At 38.7% G+C, this 26,210-nt stretch overlaps 2 protein-coding genes across 4 annotated transcripts in view; both read left to right on the top strand.

Annotated features, from left to right (window-relative positions):
• LOC120312790 (collagen alpha-1(XVIII) chain-like) overlaps window positions 1-6,116 on the top strand; it is a 37,059-nt gene extending 30,943 nt beyond the window's left edge. For all 3 annotated transcript variants that reach the window (XM_039353982.1, XM_039353981.1, XM_039353980.1), the window contains 3 exons: window positions 206-400; window positions 3,962-4,083; window positions 4,694-6,116. In XM_039353982.1, the coding sequence (XP_039209916.1) occupies window positions 206-400; window positions 3,962-4,083; window positions 4,694-4,901 (525 nt within the window). In that variant the 3' untranslated portion in view covers window positions 4,902-6,116. The remainder of the gene's footprint in view (window positions 1-205; window positions 401-3,961; window positions 4,084-4,693) is intronic.
• Window positions 6,117-15,947: 9,831 nt separating this feature from the next.
• Window positions 15,948-26,210, top strand: part of TOP2A (DNA topoisomerase II alpha) — a 36,751-nt gene continuing 26,488 nt past the window's right edge. Inside the window, exons 1-12 of the mRNA XM_039353979.1 lie at window positions 15,948-16,194; window positions 18,294-18,443; window positions 20,513-20,603; window positions 20,853-20,916; window positions 21,198-21,343; window positions 21,942-22,039; window positions 22,334-22,546; window positions 22,675-22,848; window positions 23,838-23,939; window positions 24,547-24,684; window positions 24,805-24,943; window positions 25,934-26,091. Coding sequence (XP_039209913.1) covers window positions 16,165-16,194; window positions 18,294-18,443; window positions 20,513-20,603; window positions 20,853-20,916; window positions 21,198-21,343; window positions 21,942-22,039; window positions 22,334-22,546; window positions 22,675-22,848; window positions 23,838-23,939; window positions 24,547-24,684; window positions 24,805-24,943; window positions 25,934-26,091 — 1,503 coding nt within the window. The 5' untranslated portion in view covers window positions 15,948-16,164. The remainder of the gene's footprint in view (window positions 16,195-18,293; window positions 18,444-20,512; window positions 20,604-20,852; window positions 20,917-21,197; window positions 21,344-21,941; window positions 22,040-22,333; window positions 22,547-22,674; window positions 22,849-23,837; window positions 23,940-24,546; window positions 24,685-24,804; window positions 24,944-25,933; window positions 26,092-26,210) is intronic.

The following is a 26,210-nucleotide window of genomic DNA, read 5'->3' as shown; positions in this document are numbered from 1 at the left end:
GTGTGGGATAATTTGTGAATGTTTAATTATCATCCTCTTGGGTCCTTGGTTGGTTATATGATTGAACTTGGCTTCAATGCTAAAATGCAACAACGTTTTTAAGATAAAGAATAAAACTTGATGAGTATCAGCTAATTTTTCTGTTGAATTAGATTCTACTTCGATGCCATGTATGGTACTTATCTGGATTTCTTTCGTTTTCCAGCTCCGCCTAGTGGCACTAAATTTCCCTTTGACTGGTAACTTGAATGGGATTAGTGGAGTGGACCTACAGTGCCATCAGCAGGCACAAGAGGCAAAGCTGCAAGGAACTTTCCGAACCTTCCTGTCCGGAAATACCCAAAGCCTTATCTCAGTTGTAAAGAGAACAGACAGGAATTTGCCACTTGTTAACCTTAAGGTTAGTAACAGATTCTTATTGGCTCTTGAGTCAGTACATCTTTCTTGGATAGGATTATGGAAAAGCAGGCAGATTAAGATTGGTTTATGTTGCCCAACTAAGTCCAGTGCCTTGTTTCTAAATGAAAGTTGTTGAGAATTTAATTCTATTTGTACAGGAAAAGCCAACAAAGCTGTTGTAAAATTCCTTAACTATCTAAAAAAACTTTGAAATAAAGTTTTATTTAATTTAATCTAAACTTTGAAATAAAGTCTCTTTCTCATACCCATATTAATATGTAGTCCCCTAATCCCTAAATTGGCAGAAAATTATTATTATTCTTAGTTGTAGACATTTTTAATATATTTAGTCAAATCAAGACAGTGAACATATTTATTTATTTAATTGTAAAATTATAGGGCACCCAACTTACCTCCGGGCAGTTTACAATCACAAAAAATAAAACTACATAAATTTAAAAAATAAATTAATACAAAATTCAAAACACTATGGCCCAATTAAACATACTTAACATATACATAATACTCTTATCTATTTTTCTCTACAACAACCTTGTATGATGGGTTGAGCTGAGAGATATTGACTAGTCCAAACTCATCCTACTAGCTTTCATGTCTAAGGCATGGCTAGAACTCACAGACTCCTGGTTTCTAGCCAGCATCTTCAGTCTTTATTATACTGGCATAAATTATACTGTCCTCATTGCAAAGTCCTCTCTACAATGAAGTCAGGTAGTGGTACTATTTGTATAGTTTTCATGTGGGATAAATGAAGGGAAGTAATTGGCAGATTTTTCTGGCTTTGTTTCCCTTCCCATTGAGCATTACACTCTATAGGAAAAGCACCACTAGTCAGTCTCCTTAACATTCAATGGGATTGGGGCTGGTAAAATTAATTTTGACAGATGGATAGATCAATATGTAGACACATATAATGCTATTCTAGAATAGATACTCCCCCCAACAAAAACCCACCCCAAATATACTATTATTTATAGCACCTCCAGTAATTCTAAAAAGGACTTCAAGGTAGTCTTGGGGGGATGGGGAGAAGCTTGGGAGGTTGTAAAAGGAAAAATGATTAAAATTCAACATGCAAAAGGGGGGAAAACGAATGGTTGATTGTGTCGACACAGACTTGATCAGTTTCACCCCTTCTTTAGTCAGTTTTATGGGCAGCTTTTCCTGATTTCTGGATGAATTGGATGGGATAAAGACAAGCAACTGTTGAAGTTTGTGGAGCCTAACCAAAGTAGAGGTGGGGGAATTATCTGCAGTCCACCTCAGCAGAACTGCAGATAGATTGAATGAAAGTACTGACTGCATCCCTCTTCCAAAACCAGAACCCCCTTTCTAAAGCTTCATTAAAAAGGGGTTGTGCTCCTTTAAAAGGGGATTAAAGTTTGCCCTTATGTGGCAAATCTATTTATATATGGAGTATGTAGACCAGACATGTCAAACACAAGGCCCGGGGGCCAGATGCGGCCCGCGAAGTGGTTTCATGTGGCCCGCAGAGCCATCCTGGAAACAGTGAGGGAACGGCCCCCACTGCATTGGCCCTGGCCCAGGCTGGCCAGGAGCCAATGTGCAATTTTGTGGTGGCCATCTATGCTGAAACGCATTCAGTCTTAGCTCCACAAAACCGTCTGGAAACAGCAAGGGATTGGCCCCTGTCGTGTTGGCCCCGCCCCCTGGGTGCATGCTGGGGAGGTGTCACCCTTTGTGAGGAATAAAGAAATGGATCATGCCTTGGCACTTGCCCCGGTCCCACCCCCTTCTGCCAGAGACCCTCAGATCTGCCCCACTCCTGCCCAAGCCCCCACAGGCACCCTTGACGCAAACAATGTAGAGCTGGCCATTCCCACCCAGTAGGCCACACCCACTCCACACCCACCCAGTAGGCCACACCCACCCTGGCCACACCCACCCGCCCCCCCAAAGGCAACCGCAATGCTGATGCAGCCCTCAATGAAATTGAGTTTGACACTCCTGATGTAGACCATCCAAATGGACTGTCAGAAAGTACAGGCTAGTGTTACACTGGGAGATGTCTCCGCACAAGGTAGGTATCCAGCTTATCTAGACAGAATGGCTGGGAGGAATAATGCCCTCCACAACCAAAGTGGAGTGACTATGCTTACAGCATCCTAAAGAGCCAATAAAAGCAAGGCAGATCTCAGTACCTAATTCTGTCATAGTGTTTGTGTTGGCTTTTGGATTCAGCATATCAAAAATTTGGAAAATTCTAAACTTGACTTTGCTAGCATGTCACACTCACCCAGACAAAAAAGAAGCAATTCTTTACATATTCATTTCTTTTTAAAAAAAAATCAGTCCAATCATGTGTGATCCCCATGATCTGCTGTGTGCCACTTACTTTTAAGCGCTAGTCTCTTTCTGTTGACAGGCCCCTGCAGCCTACCTGAAGAGGCTCTGAGTCACACAAGGCCTTTGTTTTTGAAGTGACTCCAGAGAACGTTCTTCCAGACCTCTGCAGCCTCTGAAAACTGTGCAAAAATCACACCTGTTCTTGCCTGATTTTCAGAAGCTCTGGAGTTGGCATAAGAGCATACCTCATTTTCAAGCAGCTTACACAGCCACTAAAAATCATATGTTTTCAAGAATAATTATTGTCAGGTGTTGATGAATATTGGCATGTCACCCAAAATTTTGTGGAGCGCCACCTCTGATATACCTGTCATAAATTCACCATCACTTCTCTATCATCAGCAAGGTGTCACCTAACATTTCAATAGCAAGACTTCTACAGTTTTGGGAAAAGAGGAGCACAATATTTATCAGCTGTTTTTGAATGGCTTTTCAAAATAGCAGTATTGTTTTCTGTGTACTGCAGAGGGAGATAATTTTTCTTAACTTCTCTCCTGCTTCATAATTCAACACCTCTCCATCCCACTGCCTGCTAGGTCAGTTCATTTTTAAACAAGATTTTCACTCCCTTTCAAAAAGCAGTAAACCCATACTTAAAAGTAGCTGTCTAGCAGATGACAGGTTGATGGGGAGGGTTTGCATTGTGAAGCAGGAAGAAAATTTCTTGCTGCTTTGTGCGGCCTCATACCACAGAGCCTGCCTCTCGTTACTTAAGGTGTTCCCTCTTTCAGAGCCAGGCATGAAGCCAATCCCCAACTTTAGAAAATTGGCAGATACTGGAAGAGAAACTGGTTTAAAAAAACGTTGACTCTCTTAGCCAGACCGGAATGCTCCCAGAGGGGAATGCTCAGAGACGTAGAGGGGGTAGGCATGCCCACTTGTCTAAGCTAGCCAGTAAAAGGGGACCACTCCCTTCATCTAAGGATCACCTGGCAATATCTCCAACATAGGTTTTGCTTAAACATGCCTAACTGGAATCACAACAAAAATAAAAGATTTGGGTTAGAATAGAAAATACTCCTTTAATCCAGAAACAATTCAGGAAATCTTAATGGTGTCTCAGGCATCAGATGAAAGTCACATCAAAAATGGCAGAAAAAAAGAGTTTGCTGCACCATATTCCTGCCATAGTTAGATGCACGCATAGAAGTTTTCAATCTCACTTCTGCTACAGGGTCAGCTATTGGCAAAGAGCTGGAATTCCCTCTTCACTAAACATGGAATTTCTGATTTCAACCCCATGGAGTACCCCATCTATGCCTTCAATGGGCTGAATGTCATGACAGACCCTACATGGTGAGTAAAATATAGAAAGAGCATCCAGATGATAAGTAATTTTGGAAAATTACCCAACTGGATTTTAAGAATATAATTCATTTTTTCTCAAGTGAAGAACAAGTCCCCAATATAAAGCAGAAAAAGCAGTATTAGAGAAATGTTTGAAAAGCTACATGAGAAACTAAGCATATGTTACATTTTTCAAAAAAATAAGAATATGATTAAAAAAATAAATGCTTTTCTCAGGCAAGCAATACTTTTCCATTCGGCACATCAAAATAATTCGGCAAATAGCAATTTGTCAAGGCCATCTTTCATTTCTATTGCCTTCTATACATTTGGGAGTAACGCCAACCTCTCCAGGAGTGTTGTAAGAATAACAACATGACCTGTACTGAACACTGAAGGAAATGATGAAGCCCACATAGGTTTGGCAGCAAGGTCATGATTTAATTCCGTCAATCACATGGAAGATTATTGAGACATATTTCTGAGCACACAGGCAAGGAGAGCAGAAATTATTTGCATATCTAGGCTTTCCCTCCACAAGAGACTGTCTGCTCAAGAATTGTGAAAAGCTGACTTCATCTTTCCTCTTTTGTATAATTCCTATTGTTTGTATTTTCAGGATCTATAAAGCTGTCTGGCATGGCTTGGCGCTTCAGGTGAACCACTCCAAATCTCAAGACTGTGAAAACTGGAGAAAAGCATCCCAATATTTAAGAGGACAGGCCTCTATTCCACTTAAGGGTATATTCCTCCTGGAGACCAGCTGGAGATGCTCAGATTCCCTGATAGTTTTGTGTGTGGAAAATACTTTTGATATTAGCACCTAGGAGAAACATCATTAGTCTGGCAGGGAACAACAGAAGGCCTTAGTTACCATCCAGGTTGGAACAGATTGAATGAAAGAGGCCCGTGCATTAAGGTATTAGGATGCAAAGCACATGCTGAGAAAAGAATTGTGTAAAGAAGCAAGGCCACCCATTATCTTACTGCAAGCTGCCAGAACTGCTTGTCTTTTGGTCTCAGTATATAGATAGAGACGATTTTAAAATATTATATTTGCATATACATATATATTCATATATACATTTCTTGGTCAAAATATGACATTCATTAGTCATGGTTATGTTTAAGAAATATTAAGTGCCTTTATTTCTATAAAATTCCTGAAAAGGGAATTCTGTGGTATCTGACAAAGAGAGGTCTGCAGATGGGTTAATAGCACACGTACACTCTTTAATATCATGGAGCTGTTACTTCAAAAACTAATGAGATAAATAATCTAAATATTCTCTTCCCAAAAAACATAGCATGTAGAGAAAGCAGTGTTTCTCAGCCTCAGCAACTTTAAGATGTGTGGATTTCAACTCCCAGAATTTCCCAACTAGCATGCTGGCTATGGAATTTGGGAAATTGAAGTCTATGTATCTTAAGGTTGCTAAGGTTGAGAAACACTGACTTAAAATATTATTGGTCAAATTAACATATCTGGAAAAGAGCCAAAGAAAGAGCTTTTGTAATCATCTCTGTAGAGTATAACTTAGTTTATAACAATAATAAAGTTGGAACTATACTCTTGTATGTAAATCTCCAAAAAAATACATTAATGGCATGCAAAAGTGGTGTCCATGATATTGACTCAAATTTTAGGCTTCATTATTAACATTAAAAGGTGTTATTAGCACTTTTGACATGGCAGTCTGGACTTCTTTTTTAATTTCTCTTCTGAGTCAAGGCCATTTGTTTCATATGTGTGAGAACTTGCTTTTTCAGCAACTACACATTAGAAACATATTCTGAAAGTCCCTAAATACACTTGGAAATTTTGAGAAAGATACAAACCCAGCTGGAAAGAGTAACGTAACCCAAAGGTTTGCCACTTGTGGAACGTTGTCTAGAATCAATGTTTTCTATTGTTCAGGTCTTACATGTAACCAATATTTTTATTGCTTTCTGATATATTATATATACTAAATGTATGTATCATTTGTTTTTGTACTGCAGAATCTTGACTCCCCTTAATAAATGCTTTTGCTTTGCATAAATGGTGATTTGTATTTTCAGTTGGGCAAAGAAGCTTCTTTGCAAAAGTAAAAGTCTCTCAGATTCAGGGACCAAGTTCTTTCAGCTCCACACCAAACTCCGGGTGTCTGAGTTTGGAAGCAATAGTATAATATTTAATGGGGAGAGGGGACTTACTTTTTTTCATGCTCCCCCTCATTTCCTGGAAAGATAAAAGATAAAACTAAAGAATTCTTGCCAAGGAAAATGTTATTTGATGTCTTCACAAACTATACAGTTTACAGAAACTCTCAGGATCTCCATTTGTCATTGATTCATAGTGGTTGACCAAAATAAATGAGGGGAAGGAAACTGCAAAAAGAGCAAAGGTTTAAGGACCCTTTCCACAACTTATTACCCCCTGAAATGGCCACCTCAAACAAACTTACTTTCATTCTAATCACTAAATTCTGCATAGGTGTAATCTTTATATTTCTTTTCATTTTCTCTCTGTGGTATCAGGCCTAAGTACCAAAGCATTATCCAAGATATGCAAACTATGATTCCCAGCAATGCTACCTGAAACGGCAATACCTATTTGTCAGAACCACATTGTTGCTTTGGATTGAAATTGTTGTTTACCAGATTCTAGAGAAGATCTGGAAGCCTCTCCTCCAAAGACTGCCTTGAAGTCTTTTTTAGAATTAATGGAGGTGCTACATTTGCTTGGGCTTCCAGCAATTTTACTATATGTGCTAAGTTATGGAAACAATCAAAATAAATTCTGAATTTTCCTATTGTATAGAGAAGGTGCTGTTTATATGTTACTTAAACTGCTTCACAATTATGTCTTTCAAATAAATTTCAATTACATTACCCATTTTGTTTTTTAAAATTCTCATTTGTCTAATGCCATTTTTCAACTAATAGCTGTTCTTTGGCTTTTAAATCTGCTCTCTGTTTCCTAATATCTTCTGAATCTATCAGTTACAAGTCTGCAAAATAAAAGCCTTTTACTGAGATTAAAATTTTTAACCTATATTTGTAGATTTTTTTTATTTTTTAAAAAAAATAGTTTTAAAAGGATTTAAAACAATATTTTTTAAAGAAAAATGCCTATTTAGAAAAATTGAAATCATGTTTTGATATATGTTTCCATATTGTAATTGCTTACTACTATAAAGCAACTTCTTGCTATGTATTTTTTTAAAAAAATATATTTTGTGCTAAGTCTTTTAGATATAAACCTGTGAACAGAGGTCCTCTATTAGTACAAATTATTTTGTAGTAATTATAAATTATTACTATAGTTATTCTGAAAGCCTTTTGGTTGAAGACCAATACTGGTAGTCCTCAACCTACAACAGTTTGTTTAGTTACCATTCAAAGCGACATGACCATTTTTCACACTTACGACCCTTGTCGCATCCCCATGTCACGTAATCAAATTCCAGATGTATTTGTGATGGTTGCAGTGTCCTGGGATCGTGTGATCAGCTTTTGGGACCTTGATAAGCAAAGTCAATGGGGGAGTCATTGCATACTGATTATTTAATCAGGATTTGGGGGGAGGCCTTAAAGTTTAGTTTTAATGCCAAATATTATAAAATACAGGCAGCCCTTGATTTATGACCATAATGGAGCTTGCCCATTACGACTGTAAGTCATGACAATCATAAATTGGGTCACTCACATGATCAACCCAATTTTCCTATTTTTTATTTTATTTTATTTTTTTGCAGTGGATGTTAAACAAACCCATTGTTTTCATTTTTGCTGAAAATCAGAAATAAATGCTGGGTTTTGCCAAAACATCATAAAACATGGTCATAAATGCAGGCCAGTTGTCAAGTATTCACTTGCAGTCATGTAATGGAAAGGCCCATCGGAATTATGGAACCTGGTCATAAATACTCCTGGGGAGGTCTGTTTTAACTTTGAACAGTCACTAAGTGATCGGTTATAAATTGAGGATTACTGGTAAACAAATAATCTTATGGTGAGGGTTGTACGATATAAGTTATCCTTTTGACATAATTAAAAATGGAATATATTTGTAGCTCAGGGCTGAAATGAGGGGTCCTTGATGTTCTCTGAGCTTGTTTTCTTGCAGATGTTTCATACCCAAACTAGGTATGTGCTAGTAAGGACTGTTGTTTGGTCTCAGTTTATATTCTAATGTTTGCCCTGTTGGTAGAAGAGATCTTGGAGGTTGAGCTTTTTACTGTTAGCTTGTTTTGGACATAACAACCGCGGAATTGCCTTATGAAATTTGGTACATTGGCCAGTTTGATCTAGCGGTTAAGGCACTAGGACAGACAGCAGGTTCAAGACATGCCTTAGCCATGAAAGCCAGCTACATGACTTTGGGCCGGTCATTTTCTCTCATTCTAACCCTCCCCCTCACAGAATGGTTGTTGGAAGGAAATTTGCAAAAAGAATGCGTATTGGATATGTTCACTGGTTCAAATTATTTGTAAAAATAATAAAGATGGTATTTCAAATAAACAAACAAATAAATAAATACAATCAGAACATTGCTGTTGACCATTTCTAAGTCTATGTTAAATTCAGGCTCCCCTATTATGAACATATGTGGGGATTTTTAAGCAGATAGGAGAAAAGGCCACTGAACATAGGACCTCATCACAAGTGAGTAAACACGTTATTGTGTTTCAGTTTGAGAGAAATCGGAGTTTACTTAGGTTCTATTGTGCTTTCATATCTTTTTGTGCTTCAAATCAGTAGGAAGCCATGCCACAAGTTTTGGCAGTCAGAAGAACTCCAAAGGCACAATTGCTTTGGAAAGAATATGCAACTTTGGGTCTGTAGTCTGCATATTCTGATAGATTTTTTAAAATTAATGACAAAAAGATTAGTATTTGGGATGTACAGGTAGTCCTTAATTTATGACCAATTTCTTAGCAATTATTTGAAATTACAGTAGACATCCCGCAAGTAGAGATCCTACTTACAACCCAGTTCGAAGCTCCGATGGCCACCCTCCGATCTTCCACTATCATGTGATCACATTTTGGGCGTTTGGCAACTAGCCCACATTTATGGCAATTTGCAACATCCCGCAGTCACATGGCTGCAATTTATAATTTTTCTTTAGGTAAACCAGGATTTATTTCCTGTTTCCAGTAAAAATCGGCCCATAGCAAACAAGGGGTTCACTTAATGACTACAGAGCTCACTCCATGACCACTGGAAAAAAAAATATAAAATTGGATTGGTTATGTGACAACCCATTTTATGACTATCATAACTATGACTGTAATTGCCAAGCTCAATTATGGTTGTAGGTCAAAGGATCACCTGTAAATAAATGTCAGATTATCAGAATGTATTGTCTTCTTTGAATGGTAACCTCTGTAGTTGCACAAACTGCAACAATATTAGTTGAGAAAAAGTGAGTCCAGTCAGACATATAAGGGAACATTATTTCTGAGTTTTAATTTGATACTGTATTCCGCCTATTCTTGTCAAATATTATTGGGGATTAGATACAACCTTCCTCACATTTGCTGTAAATTCTTTGAAATCATCAGATTTCATTGATTTCAAATGTTTTTGTTCCTCGTTTTACTTCCTTCAGTTACATGATCCAAACCTTAGAATAGAGTCAGGCAAAATATCTTATTATATGAGGGCAATTCGGAAATAAACCTCTGCTTGGTTATCAATGACAGACACTTGCAGACACAGAACTTGTATTATACATATTAGAAAACAACATTACATTACTTTTTGACATAATTGCCATTCAAATTGAGGCATTTATAACATCTTACAAGATTTGAAATTCCTTCTGCAAAATAATCTCCTGACTGGGAATGAAGTCATCCTGTAATAGCATCATGAAGTGTATTGTCATCGTTGAAGTGGTGCAATGCAAGCCACTGTTTCATTTTAAAAATTGATCTAGTGGACATGTCAACTGCAACCAACTTTCTCTTTCCACTCCTCACTGCCTACTGAACTACTGCGCATGGTGCCATATGATGGGCATCACTATCCCCGCCTATTTCTTGCACATGCTCAAACGGTGGTTTATTTCTAAATTGTCCTGGTATTTATGTTATATTTTTCTTAAAATTACTTGACAGGGGCATCATTTTGAAAGAAATGCATGCCATCGTCCCTCTGTTCTGTACAGGTAGCCCATGACCTACAACCATAATTGAGCCCAAAATTATGGTTTCTAAGTTGTGCTGATCATTAAGCAGGTCACCATGTATTGTGTCTGTTTTTACAACCTTTGTTGTGTCATCATCATCATCAGCCATTCAGTTGTGTCTCACACTTTCTCTTTCAGATCCACCATGGATCTGATGGAATCTGAAGGGGGAAAAAATGGATCCAGGAAACTACAGATTTACCAGCCTGACATCTGTATCTGGAAAGATTCTGGAAAAGATAATCAAGCAAACGCCTATAGGCAAGCAAAGTCATAACCAGAAGCCAATATTGTTTGTCAAAAACAGATTGTGCCAAGACAAATTCTTTGACAAAGTGACAAAATTACTGGACCAGAGGAATGCTGTGGATATAATTTACTTGGACTACACTAAGGCATTTGATAAAGCAGACCACAACCTACTACTTGGTAAGATAGAAAAATGTGGATTGGACAGCATAACTACCATATGAATTCGTAACTGGCTGACCAATTGCACTCAATGTGTAGTTCTTAATGGAACTGCATCTACATGTATGCAGTGGGATACCCCAAGGCTCTATCTTAAGCCCAGTACTCTTCAATATGTTCATCAATAATGTAGAAGAGAGGATAAAATGAGAGCTTATCAAATTTACAGACAGCACCAAACTGGGAGGAATAGCCAATACTCCAGAAAATAGGCTCAAGATACAGAAGGATTTGACAGACCTGAACACTGAGTCATTATCTTAAAAAAATGAAATTTAGTGATGAGAAAAGTAAGTTCTACATTTAGGCAAGAAAAATCGAATACACAGGTATGGAATAGGTGCACCTGGCTCAATAATAATACCTGCAAGAGGGATCTTGCAAGTCCTAGTGAACAATCATTTAAATATGGACCAGCAGTGAGCTGTAGCTGCCAAAAAAGCCAACAGTCCTAGGCTGCATTAACAAAGGGATAGAATTGAGATCATGCAAAGTATTAATACAAATTAAAATGTGTTGATAAGACCACACTTGGAATATTGCATCCAGTTTTGGTCACCACAATATAAAAAGATGTTGAGACTCTGGAAAGAGTGCAGAGAAGAGCAACAAAGATGATTCTGGAAAAGATAATCAAACAACGAATGCGAACACCTAGAGACAAACAAAGTCATTACTAAAAGCCAACATGGGTTTGTCAAAAACAGATCATGCCAGATAAATCTTATTGCATTCTTTAACCAAGTGACAAAATTAGTGGATCAGAGGAATGCTGTGGATATAATTTACTTGGACTTCAGTAAGGCATTTGATAAAGTAGATCACAACCTACTACTTGACAAGATAGAAAAATGTGGTTTAGACAGCATCACCACCAGATGGATCCGTAACTGGCTGACCGGTTGTACTCAGCGTGTGGTCCTCAATGGAACCACATCTACATGGAGGGAAGTGTGTAGTGGGATACCCCAGGGCTCTGTTTTGGGCCCAGTGTTCTTCAACATCTTCATCAACGATTTGGACAAGGGGATAGATGGGGAAATCATGAAATTTGCAGATGACACCAAGCTGGCAGGAATAGCCAGCACTCCAGAAGACAGGCTTAGGATACACAAGGATCTGGACAGACTTGAACACTGGGTGCTATCTAACAAAATGAAATTCAATGGTGAAAAAAGTAAGGTTCCACATTTAGGCAAGAAAAACCAAATGTACAGGTATAGTATAGGCAGTACCTTGCTCAATAGTAGTAACTGTGAGAGGGACCTCGGAGTCCTAGTGGACAATAACTTAAACATGAGCCAGCAGTGTGCTGCAGCTGCCAAAAAGGCCAACACAGTGCTGGGCTGCATTAACAGAGGGATAGAATCAAGATCATGTGAAGTATTAATACCACTTTATAATGCCTTGGTAAGGCCACACTTGGAATACGGCATCCAGTTTTGGTCACCATGATGTAAAAAAGATGTTGAGACTCTAGAAAGAGTACAGAGAAGAGCAACAAAGATGATTAGGGGACTGGAGGCCAAAGCATATAAGGAAAGGCTGCTGGAATTGGGTATGTCTAGTTTAATGAAGAGACGGACGAGGGGGGACATGATAGCAGTATTCCAATATCTCAGGGGCTGCCACAAAGAAGAGGGAGTCAAGCTATTTTCCAAGGCGCCTGAAGGCAGGACAAGAAGCAACGGATAGAAACTAATCAAGGAGAGAAGCAACCTAGAACTAAGGAGAAACTTCCTGACAGTTAGAACAATTAACCAGTGGAACAACCTGCCTCAAGAAGTGCTGAATGCTCCAACATTGGAAGTTTTTAAGAAGAGACTGGACAGCCATTTGTCTGAAATGGTATAGGGTTTCCTGCCTGAGCAGGGGGTTGGACTAGATGACGTCCAAGGTCCCTTCCAACTTTATTATTATGATGATTATGATTATGATTGGACTGAAGGCTAAAAAATTTGAATGGTTGCAGGAACTGAGTATGTCTAGTTTAATAAACAAAAGGACTAGGGGTGATATGATACCGATAGCAATGTTCCAATATCCAAGGGACTGTCACAAAGAAGAGGAATTCAACCTATCTTACAAAGTACCTGAAGACAGGACAAAAAGCAATGGAAGGAAACTAATCAAGGAGAGAACCAACCTAGAACTAAGAGGTTTTCTGACAGAACAATTATTAATCAGTGGAATGACTTGTCTCCGGAAATTGTGGGTGTTCCAACCCTGAGGTTTTTAAAAGATTGGACAACCATTTGTTTCCTGCCTGAGTGGGTAGTTAGACTAGAAGACCCACGGTCCCTTCCAACTCTGTTATTCTGTTATGGTCATCCCGGTGTCATCCTTTATAGTGTTCCAACCAAAGGATACTAGGACAGCACCTTCTCTTTTTTTCCACTGATCATTCCCAGCATGACTGACATTTTTGCAGCAGTGAATGTCACAATCATTAAGCAAATTCATTGTCCACAACAGGTGTTTTTTGCCAGAAATTGGAAGTAAATACCATTTCCAGCAAAAAACGTAAATCACCACAGGTGTGTGCACATAGCCCTCAGGAGATGCATTGTAACTTTGAACATTCACTAAATAGCCAATTATAAGTCAAGTACTGCCTGTAATCAGCTTCCTTAGTATCATTATTATTGGAAACTAATAAAAAAGAAGCAACCTAGAATTAAGAAGAAATTTCCTAAAGTGAAAGCAATGAACCAGTGGAATAGCTCGCTTTTAGAAGTTGTGGAGACTTTTAAGAGACTGGACAGCCATTTATCTGAAATGATATAGGGTCTCCTTGAGCAGGGGGTTGGACTAGAAGACCTCCATGTCCCTTCCAACTCTATTCTATGTTCTATTGTTGAAAGAAAAGTCTTCATCCTGATTCATCCAAACCGGGGATAAATAAGCAACATGGCGACTGCTTTAGAAAGAAAGTTGCAGTTTATTGAAGAGCCAGACAGAAAGATGGTTCTGGCAGCAGAGAGGAGACAAAAAAGAAAAGGGCTGAGCACATGTGGAGTAAGTTTTTATACCCTCTGAAAGCCTTTTGTTTGGAATAGTTTCCTGTTCCTGTGGCATGAACTTTGAGGCTATTTCCTGTGGTATGTATTTGACCTGAATCTAGGTGTGCCTCTCTGGTATTCTTGATAGTGATGGGTTAGTCTTATTATGTCCCATCTCAGGTGGGGTATACAGATTTTAGGTCTTTGTCTTCTTGATCTTCTAGCTGGGGCCTTTCTGATGGTTTACATCTGCATTTATATAGGGCTAGCTTCTGCTTGGGACAGAGAAACTTGGGGGCAGAGTTGGCTTCTGCTTTTAAAATCCTTTTTGAGGAAATACCGTATTTTCCGGCATATTAGACAACTCGGCGTATAAGACGACCCCCAACTTTGGAGCTGATTTGCATGCTTTAGAACAGTGGTTCTCAACCTGTGGGTCGAGACCCCATTTGGGGTCAAATGACCATTTCACGGGGGTCACCAAACCATGCTGTCCGCCATTTTTTTCCCTTTTCCCTAGCTGTCCTACTCCCTCTTATTGGTGGCCACACCCACTTGGGGGTCACCACAACATGGGGAACTGTATTATGGGGTCACGGCATTAGAAAGGTTGAGAATCACTGCTTTAGAAAGTCATCTTATACGCCGGAAAATACGGTATATTTTTTTGCCCTTTTAATATTTTCTTCTCTGGGGAGCTGACTTTCCTCACTATGTTAAAGTATTAATGGCTTTTGGGGTATTTCTATCAGTATATTAGATACAGCAAACACTTCTCGGTGTATTATTTATCAACTCATTCCCTTAAAAACAAAACAGCTACTAAAATATTTTCCATTTTATCAGTTGTTGAAGTTATTAATACTATTATTACTGAGGATAATCAATCAATCAGAATAGAGCTGGAAGGGATCTTGACAATCTTCTAGTCCAACCCCCTGCACAACCAGATCATATACTCTTTCAGATAAATGATTGTCCAGTCTTTTCTTGAAAGCCTCCAGTGATAAAGCACTTACAACTTCTGAAGACAAGCTGTTCCACTAATTGTCCTCACTGTTAGGAAGTTCTCCTCAGTTCCAGATTGCTTCTCTCCTTCATTAGTTTCCATTGTTTGTCTTGCCCGCTGATGCTTTGGAAAATAAGTTGACCCCCTCTTCAAAAGCACCAGTTAATCAATCAATCAATCATCCATAATTAAATCCACATTCAAAGACTGAAAGCCTAATAATTCATGTCATAACCAAAGACGTAAGAATTATTAAGATAATCAGAAAATACAGGCAATTTCTAGCCGGTTTTTTTTAATTTGAGTGTTTTGATCCGACAAATTCAAATTTTTCAAATATCGAAGGAGTCCTTTAGGAACTGCTCCAAGGACTCCAATCACGATAGCACAACAAATTTCTTTTTTTGATAAGCATTATTATTTAAACTTGTATGCAACTCTACTTCCAATGATTCCGGGCAGTTGACAATAATCGGAGTAAAACCCAAAAACAAAATATAAGTCAGTAAGCGGGACAGACCAGTTGGAACCAGCCAAAAGGAGTGAGGTAAAACGTTAAAATTAAAGCTTGCTCTTTGTTCAATTGGTTGTTGGGTTAATAAAAATAGTTATTATGATCCTTTTTCCAAGATCGATCTTTTTACACTCCTAGATTACTTATTTTAGAATAATCGCTGCCTTACGTATAGAAATAAAATATTTTACGCGTGCCAACAGAATATATTTAAGCATTGCCTATTGAGATTAATTTGCAAACTAAGTCGCACGCTAGACATTGTTTCAGCACTAGGCTCATTGACCTATACCAGGGTAGGCAACCTCGGCTCTTTTATGACTTCAACTCCCAGAATTCCTGAGCCAGCATCACGAATCCCGAAGTACGGCCCCGTCGCTTACACACGAACTTTTTTTTGTTTTGTTTTGTTTTTTTTTTTGTGTGTCTGTGTGTGTGTGTGTGTGTGTGTGTGTGTGTGTGTGTGTGTGTGTGTGTGTGTGCGCGCGTGCGCGTGCGTGTGTTTGAATGTTCTAGTATTGTCTCTATTGGCTGGGTAAACGTCCCTCCCCTCTTTCGTTCTGCTTATCCGCTCTTGTCCTCGGCAAGGATTGGTCAGGTCTATATGGAGGCCTTCGTTGATTGGTGAGATGTATTTTGGCGGGTTGAACCGTGTTTTTTGAACTCTGATTCAACTGGAAGTGTTCTTTTGCTCAGACGTTGTGTAAGCAAAACGCGCGGGAGCGGTTGGTTAGGAGAGCGGTTGGCGGGGAGGCGACCGCGGCTTTTCTCGTCGCAAACCTTAGTCCCCCACCCCTCTATCCCCCAACAGTGCGAATATTTTGAGGCGCTGACATTCCTTTTCTGGCTTGGTTTGACTTTTTGCGAAAGCCAGATATCCCGATCCGCTTTTTTTCTCGCTTCTGAAGCTACTATGGATCTCGACTGTTCCTCTCCTCTCAAGGTAAGCTTTTCTGTCTATCCTGGGCTTCCCGCCTTTCTTCCATTCTTTCTGACGCGATTTTTCTCTCTTTTATTTGTTTTGATTTACCTTGAAACTGATTGGGATCAGAATCCTTCTCCCACTGATTGGTTTGAGCTATATTGAAATTATGACTCCCATCATCTGTATCCCATTTGAATTGTGTTTGATGGACATGGTAAGGTAGTTTAAGGGATGCTGACTTACTGAGTGTTACAAGTTGGATCCAGGTCACCGTATTTGAGTCATAAAATAGAAAAGTTAAAAAGCCTCCGTTTTCATAAACTATATTTAATGAAAAGAGGCTTAATTTGCAAAAGCTTATATCTAAGAGCAATAAAAGCCAGACTTTTGCCCAAATTTATCTGATGTGCCAATTGCACCCTTTCCTAAACAAAGAATCCCTACTCATAGTTACTCATGTCTTGGCCACCTTGTATGTGGATTGTTGCAATGTGTTTCACAGGAGGCTGCACTTGACCATCACTAAGAAACTACAGCTAGTCCAGAATGTATCAGTATGAGCATTAAGAGCATATCTTCCTATACCTATGCAACATTTCTGCTAAGTAAGATGTACTGGTTACAGCTGAGCTTCTGGGTGCAATTCACCTATGGAGGGCTTCCTAAAGAACTACCATTTTTTTCATCATTTCTACTTGCCCCTTAAAATCTAATTTATTAAGCAATATTATCTGATGGGAGTGTTGCATATTCACTTGGATCGTTTTGAATCTATGAATGGAACTAAGATGTTTGCTTTCTGAATGTGTATACACAGTGTTTAAGCCTATTTTACAACTGACACTACCAAGTTTGTGCCTTCTATTATAAAAGATCAGGTCAACCTGAAATGGTTAGCTCTTCAAGTCTAACAGAATCAGCAAGGTTGTTTTTTTCTTTCAGTTCCATTAGAGAAATAGAAATCTTTTTAAAGGCTAATGAATTACATTGTAGAGAGGGGAATAATTTGGCCAAGCTGGCAGACAGCAAGTTTCCAAGTGGGAGGCAATCAACTTGCCACCTATACTGGTATGGAGGAGGCACAGATAAACTACAAGCATGCTAAATGGAGCAGGAGCCTTTTAAGGCAGATAGACCCTGATGATGTAATTGAACATCAGGTTTAATTGCAGGATCCAATATGGGTCGGTCACCAGGATCAGAGGTTTTGTATTCTGAGCTTTTCGAATGGTTCTGGAGCCCATCTTCAAGGAACTTCTATCTTACTAGGGACTGACCCAGATTGGATCCTGCAACATTATTCAGGGACACACATATTCATTCATGATCAGCTTTAGTGTTGCAGTTAATTATAATTATTAATTATATTTGCTGCTTATCTCACATAGGGCTACTCTAGGCAACTTACAACCATAAAAAAAGAAATTTAAACAAAAGTAAAATAATAGAATAATAAGGAAAAAGAAAACAAGGGAGTATATTGATGCAACTACTAAAAAAGATGGGTAAGTAGGGAGCAGAAAGCTAGGGTGAGAGATAGAATCTACTGTCAATCTAGCAGTCACCTCCAAAGTACAGCTCCCCCATTGAATCCTCAGGCCAATTTGCAGAGCCAGGACTTTAGGTTCTTATGGAAGGATAGGTTGGGGACAGATTTTATCCTGGAGAGCAGCATGTTTAATCACTCACTCCCTAGAATATCTCTTTCTCCTGTGCGTATTCTCCTACAGAGAACAACTGGGGATCAGTATTGACCCAATCATATCAGTTCTGAATGAGGAAGCAACATAAGATTGCATTTCACCTTTTTATGTGGATAGGACAGGACATGGAATGGACTTTGCAGTATGCATTGGACATTTTTCAATTTGATGTGAAGCTGCTTTTGTACAATGTTTATTTCCTGCAATACCCAGCCAACTAAGATGTTTAATCTGGAGCTGACCTCCAGCAGCATCTATCTCCTTACTCTCTTCAGTTTGTTTTGTTCATTCAACATTTAGCTCTGACATATATGTTCTATGTATTTTAGTCCCACCTGAATTCCTATTACAAACAAGCAGGCATTTAGGGAATGAATTTCTCTTTGCAATTTTTCTTGTTTTATTTCCATTGAGGTTCTTGATGTGAACCCCAAAGTGAGGAAGATAAAGAATGATAATTCAAGGAGGTTGTCTGTTGAAAGAATCTATCAAAAGAAATCTCAGTTGGAGCATATATTGCTTCGGCCGGATACATACATTGGATCTGTGGAGCAAGTCACTCAGGTAAAAAATCTTTTGTTTGGGGGAAAGACAAGATAAATTGCCCTAAATTGTAAAATATTTTCCTAAGTATAATGTGCCATCAAATTAAAATTATAATTAAGGTTTTTCTTGACAAACTATATTTTATCAGCCAAGTAATTTATAATTAATATCTGTTTGTCTTTGTTGCCATACTTGGAATACTGCAGTCAGTTCTGGTCACCACAATGTAAAAAAGATGTTGAGACTATAGAAAGAGTTTAATGGAGAGAATGACTAGGGGTGACATGATAGCAGTGTTCCAATATCTCGGGTTGCCACGAAGAAGAAGAAGTCAAGTTATTCTCCAAAGCACCTGAAGGCAGGACAAGAAGCAATGGATGGAAACTAATCAAGGAGAGGAGCAACCTAGAACTAAGGAGAAATTTTCTGGCAGTTAGAACAATTAATCAGTGAAACAACCTGCCTCCAGTGTTGTGAATGCTCCAACACTGGAAGTTTTTAAGAAGAGACGTGGCAGTGGTGACGAACCTATGGCATTAGTGCCAGAGGCGGTACTCAGAGCCATCTCTGGGTACGCGTGCCTCCGCCAGCAGTTTGCACAGGTCCATTAGGCCGCTGCCTGAAGCGGCAGCCCCGTCCAGCACAAAGGAGAATTGGCAAGCCAAAGGCCACGCCAAGCAAAGAAAGTCGAATCCCCATCAGCAATATGGCCCTCCCTGTCCCAGCTAGTATTGTGTGCCTCTCCCCATCCCCCATCTGTGCTGGGCCTAGGCAGCCATGATGCCGATGGGGATTCAGCTTTCCCCGCTCAGGGTGGCCTTTTGCCTGCTGGACCAGGGTGTGCTCTACCACCTCTACGCAGGGCTTCCTAGCCGACTGCTTTGCTTTTTCATGCTGGGAGGGCCTGAAGCTCTGGGCAGCGGCCTAATGGACCTGCGCGAGCAGCTGGCAGCTCCAGCAGCAGTGCTGCAGCGGCACCAGTAGCACCTACTCCATCCCATCTCCTCAGCTCCCTCAAGGGTCTTTCCCTTGGCCTGCGGGTGGAGCGTATTCCCCTCATGCACCTTGATACCTACTGCAGCCACCAGCTGCTCACGCAGGTCCATTAGGTCACCACCCAGAGCTGCAGGCCCGCCCAGCACGAAGGAGGCGAAGCGGTTGGCTAGGAAGCCCCACATAGAGGTGGTAAACCACACTCAGAAGGCAAAAGGCCACCCTGAGCAGGGAAAGCCGGATCCCTATCGTTGTCATGGTGATCTTCAAGGGGGTCGAGGAGATGACCAGCAACGACATGCTCTCCAACCACAAGCAAAAACAGATGGGACGGAGTAGGTGTGTCTGGCGGTCTGCATCATGTGCCCCTCCCCTACTCTGCTTGCTGTTGGGCTGGTCCAGTTTTGGCAGCGGGCTGCGGAGCCCAGAGTGCGCTGGTTGAGGGGCCAGCAGGCTATGGCTGCTGACAGACACCGTTGGCCCCATGTGCTTGCTGGCCTCGGTGTGTGGGGGCCAATGGTGTCAGGTAGCAGCTGCCTCGCCTTGCCTTGCCCCACGGCAATGCCCCCGCCATCGCTTCACCCCACAGGACAAGCCTCCTGCCCACCACCCCACCCTCCAGAGATCCCCTGGATCTTCCCTAATCCTGCCTGGCCCCCACAGGAATTCCTCCACAAGCAACATTGAGGTGGCCATGCCCACCCAGTCTGCTGTGATCACTACAGCCATGCCCCCTGCCCCCCTGAGGGCACCACAATGCTGATGCAGCCCTGTCACTTTGCGATAAATAAGTGGGTTGTGGTTTGGGCACTCGGTCTCTAAAAGGTTTGCCATCACGGGTATAGGGTTTCCTGCCTGAGCAGGGGGTTGAACTAGAAGAGCTCCAAGGTCACTTGAAACTTTATTAATATTATTCTAAACATTTATTAAACCATTTATGATTAACGTGAACACAATTGTCTAAATTTATGAAAACAAAAGTATGCTTTTTAAAAAACAGATTTTTATTAAAATTAATACACCGGTTAAAATATATATTTCAGGGTACCTAAAGATATTGCAGCAGATAAATAAAATTACTCTTTTCTTCTTAGCAAATGTGGGTGTTTGATGAAGATGAAGGACTGAATTACAGGGATGTCACCTTTGTTCCTGGACTTTATAAAATCTTCGATGAAATATTAGGTATGTTGACACGTGGATAAAATATTCGTAGTGAAGGCATAAATATTTTATGAGAATATTTTTTTCTAGGTCCATAGTTGATGAATAACTATACAAAAGTTTTGCAATTGAATTGGCTTCATGAAAAGGCTACAAAATGCTTGCTCTTGTTTGGAAAAACTTGTTGAAATTAAGTGTTGTATAAACTGAAGACTAAATTTAACTTGCAAGTGTTAACAATCACTAAAAAACTGTATTTCTTTCTTTTAGTCAATGCTGCTGATAACAAACAGAGAGATAAGAATATGTCTTGTATCAAAGTTACAATTGACCCGTAAGTCTTGCTTTAATATTATTTAATATTTCTGACTTTCGTTGAAGATTGGTTCATTGGAATAGAATATGCATTTCTCTGAAACTGAATCTGTATTCTTGTAGATTTAAATAATAGTGTAATGATTAGCATAGAATTTGACTTTCTGATCACAGTGTAATTGAATTTGCTGTTGAGAGTTTCCTATCATTCAGTGAATAATATCTTTTTTTGTTTAATCTGGAGAGACAAGAAGTTTGCTTTGCAGTTCTTTGAATATCAGTTTAATCTTCTCTTTCTAGGGAGAATAATTCAATCTCTGTGTGGAACAATGGAAAAGGAATCCCTATTGTAGAGCATCAAGTAGAAAAAATTTATGTGCCAGCTCTTATTTTTGGACATCTTTTAACCTCCAGCAACTATGATGATGATGAAAAGAAAGTCACAGGTCAGGAAAAAAAAACCTGCAAGGCAGTCACTTTTAAATCTTTAATTGCCTCTCATATGAATAGTTGCATCTGAAGTTTCACAATTATGTTTCTACTACACAACTGCAAGATGTGAATGATCAGGAAATCAAAATTTTATTCCATCTACATTCTGTTTCTATATTGCAATCTCTTCCACACAAAAAATACATGAATAAATGAAGCCTCTTATTTTTTATTGAGTGCACTGGAATCAGTGGTAGCTAAATAAGAGATAAGAAAACATGGATTATTTAAAATTGTATGTCTTAATTTTTACCATTTGTCTTATTGCAGAGATGGAGAACTGCCCCTATCTTTATTCTTTCACTTTTCTTTGAATACAGCAAAGGAGCAAGTAGTGCTCCATTTTTCTAAAAGCAACCATACATTTTTGTCTGCAACAGGATATGGAGTCTAATCAATTATTTATAGAAATACCACTGCATGCATGCATATTTGTGAAATAATTTTATTGATTTTAGTGGGGGATTATGAGTAAACATATGTGCCCTGTAACTGAAATGTATATCTCTTCAATGTTACAAAATATTATTGTGTATAATTAATATTTTCCAGGTGGTCGAAATGGTTATGGTGCAAAGTTGTGCAATATATTCAGTAACAAATTTACAGTGGAAACAGCATGCAACGAATATAAAAAGCTTTTTAAACAGGTATAAGAGACTTTGCAAAAATAACTGATTTCACTGTTTTTAAATTATGGGCCCCAAAGCTCCTAAATTTGTTTCATATTTTATTTTATTTTTTCATCTATTTCAGCATCTCAACACTTAGAGATAAGCATATCTCAAATATTTAGTGATAAGTATAAGGGATGAAATCAAGATAGTTTGGGCCAACAAGCTACATACATTTTAAGCCTAGATGAAGAACTATATTCTGTAGAAGGAATGTATCCTCCCCCTCCAATATATCTAACAATTCTGTTGGTCTTGATTCCTTTGCAGACTTGGACTGACAATATGACTAAAGCAGGAGAGACACAATTGAAGAATTTTGATGGCCAGGACTTCACATGTGTTACTTTCCAGCCTGACCTGTCCAAATTTAAAATGACTGCATTGGATAAAGATATTGTGGCTCTTATGTCTCGCAGAGCCTATGATATTGCAGGATCAGCTAAAAACATCCAAGTATTCTTAAATGGAAAGAAGTTACCTGTGAGTTACTAAATGGGCAAAACCAAATCTGCTAGTATGCAAAAATTCACTGGCCCGTTTTTTTCACATGTTAATAGTCAAGGCAACTTTTTTTTTTAAAGTAGAAATATTTGCGCTTGTCTCTGTAGGTCAAAGGATTCCGTAGTTATGTAGACATGTACTTAAATGATAAAGTGGACGAAACTGGCAATGCACTGAAAATAATCCATGAAGAAGTTAATGACCGATGGGAAGTATGTCTAACCATGAGTGAAAGGGGCTTCCAACAAGTTAGCTTTGTCAATAGTATTGCTACAACTAAGGTAAACAGTTACAAAAGTATACAAGGGTATTGTGAATCTGCCATCTAATCATACCTTATCGAAGCATTCAGTGAAGAAAAGAAACTTTTCTTACTAAGCATCTATTTGTTCTGGTAGATGACTTGCAGCTTTTTTTTATTCTGAACATTTCTGAAAGGTTAAAATTTTGCTTAAGTATCTAAACTGTTAAATATATCCATGTTGTATATAATAGAATAAAATAAACAATTCTGCATCTTGTGTTTTATTAAACTTAATCTTCCTGCCATAGTTTAGAATTAAAATACATAGGTAATGTAATACAATTTCAAGATCATTACCTGAAAATGGACTCTAATTGTAGACTTTTTGAGGCTACATTGGAGTTATTTTTTCTTAAGCTTTTCTTTGAACCTAATTAACAATGTAGAGAAATTGTAATGAGAATTATGAAGAAATAAATGATTGATTGTTACAACAACACATACAGGTAGTCTTCAACTTATAATAGTTCGTTTGGTGATCGGCACTGAAAAAAGTGACTTAGGACCAGTTTTCACATGACTGTTGTGCCTCCCCCCCTCCGTGGTCATGTGATCAAAATTCAATTGCTTGGGGAATTGATTTATATTTATGACTGTTGCAGTGTCCTGGGATCATGTGATCCCCTTTTGCGATCTTCCAACAAGCAAGGTGAATGGGGAAAACAGATTCACTTAACAACATGACTAATTTAACAACCACAGTGATTAATTTAATAACTGACAAGAAAGATGGTAAAATAGGGCAAACTCACCTAACAAATGTTTCACTTAGCAACAGAAATGTTGGGCCCAATTGTCATAAGTCAAGGACTACCTGTATAGCAAATTTCTATTAAAACAGATTTTACTTAATAAAATTTGTGTAAATATTTTAGGCTACTGTGCTAATAACTACTTTTATACTTTGATGTGTCTGCATTGTCAAAATACATGTAATATCCTCTTTAAAAATCACTTTTCTTCTAGGGTGGCAGACATGTAGACTATGTTGCTGATCAGATTATCAACAAACTCATAGATGTAGTTAAAAAAAAAAACAAAGGTGGAGTTGCAGTAAAGCCTTTTCAGGTATAACTCTCAAATGTTTCTTTTTTACCCATCTCATACTTATTCGAATTGAAAAATTTATGTTTAATGCTTCAGTCTTATACAAAAATAGTTAAATCTTTAGTAATTCTGTCCAACTGTCCTCACTATGCTCCAATAATAAATATAGACTGGGTAAAATAGTGTGCAAATAAAGGAATATTTTCAATGATAGCATGATGGGATGCAAAAAGCCTGAGTGGGAGAAAAGTAATTACAAAATATATATTTTATTAGGACCGTGCCACACTTCAGATTTGAAGGCAAGAAGAGGCTTTGTAGCACATGAAGGCGCTCATGTAGCATTTGTCTATTCCTTAAAATGAATGTGTCTTGTAATTCTGCAGTTGCTACATAATCTCAGGAAAATGTGTTTTAAAAAGTTTCAGACAACTTCACTGTGTATGTTCTTACGTGCTCTAAAATACATTTGTGCCTTTGAATCTAAAGCCTTGCATAACCTAGCTTTCAGATGCCGTATAGCATTTTAAGCCAATAAATGTTGCCTTTAGAAATCCTACTTTTAGCTTGTTTTATTTAGTGATTGACCAACATACAATCTTTAATATTACCTGCTTCCTAATTCCAGGTGAAGAATCATATGTGGGTGTTCATAAACAGCTTGATTGAAAATCCAACTTTTGACTCCCAAACAAAGGAGAATATGACTCTTCAAGCAAAGAATTTTGGTTCAACATGCAAATTCAGTGAGAAGTTCATCAAGGGGGTAAGTACTAAACAATTTGCTTCATAATTTGTTCTGTGAATTCTGATGATGAAAAAATGAATCAATCCAGGAATAAGACAATTCAGAATTCTTTCAACAACATTTTTCACTTCCTTCTAGGCTATCGGTTGTGGCATAGTGGAAAGCATTTTGAACTGGGTCAGATTTAAAGCCCAGACACAACTAAATAAAAAATGTTCTGCTGTTAAGCACACTCGAATTAAAGGAATTCCTAAACTGGATGATGCCAATGATGCTGGTATGTGTTCAAGTGTTATATTTAAGTTGATGGGTACAGGGATAAGTAATCCTTCAGTCTCTCAGCCCTTCAGCCACCTTTTTGACACCCCAATAATTTTTTCAAGATGAGGATGCTGAATGCTTCTGGCATAACCTTTTTTGTGTCCTTTAAAACAACTGAAATTCTCAAATGTCAGGACATAATAATACTAAAAATGTTGGTCCTGCCCTTCCAGATTGTAAGAAGGCTATTCACCTCTGTTGTAAGACTATGCTACTCCTGAATACAAGGTTCAAATTTAGTTTACATTTACAGAAATGGTGTAGGTACTGTGTGGAGGATTAGGGTACTTGGGTTAATAGATAGAAAAGAACCAAATCTTCACTTTGGGGCAGTTTACACTGTAGACGAGTTTTTATAGCTCAGAATTGAAATAGGTCCTTGATGCTCTCTGAGCTTTGTTGTTTTGTTGTAGAAATTTCATTACCCAAACTAGGTGACATCTATATATCATTCAAAGGAGAAAATAATAAGCCAAAAAAGGGAACAAAAAGACCAAAATACCTCCTCACTAGCAATCAACGCCTAGATAAGCAGAGAGTAACATCAAGAGCAACACAGACCAATGAACAAGAAGTAAACAATGCACCAATCAAGAACTACCAAACAAGCTAGCAGTAAGCAGCCCAGCCAAAGAACTTCCAAGACCATTTCCATCAACGCTGACAGGGCAAGCACTTGAATATAACACTGAGAACAAACCCCACTTTTTATTAGTACTGATGATGTTAATATAATAAATTGTATAATAAAACATCTACAAGAAAACAAGCTCAGGGAGCAGCAAGAACTCTTCAAAATTATTCATCTCCTTCTTCTGAACCCCAGATCAATTATATTTTACCAAAACATGAATGAAATCTCTACTTCTTGGAATCACAAGATTTGGAGCATCTGTAGTGTACTATTAAATGGAGCTCTGGGTTATGATATTTAATTCTCTTTTAGGGAGCAAGAATTCTATCAACTGCACGCTCATTTTGACAGAAGGAGATTCAGCTAAGACACTAGCTGTTTCTGGCCTTGGAGTTGTGGGTAGGGACAAATTTGGAGTATTTCCACTGCGAGGAAAACTTCTGAACGTACGGGAAGCCTCCCACAAACAGGTTAGTTAGCAATACTTTGCAAACATGTGGTCCTTATAGGTAGTCTTCAACTTAAGATCACAATAAAGCCCCAAATTCCCACTGCTAATCAAGACAGTTGCTAAGTGAGTTCTGTCCCA

Source organism: Crotalus tigris, unplaced genomic scaffold (genome assembly GCF_016545835.1).
Source record: "Crotalus tigris isolate CLP2741 ecotype Arizona unplaced genomic scaffold, ASM1654583v1 scf7180000018544.1747854, whole genome shotgun sequence".
NCBI classification, from domain to species: domain Eukaryota; kingdom Metazoa; phylum Chordata; class Lepidosauria; order Squamata; family Viperidae; genus Crotalus; species Crotalus tigris.
This window is presented reverse-complemented; position numbering and strand designations above follow the sequence as displayed.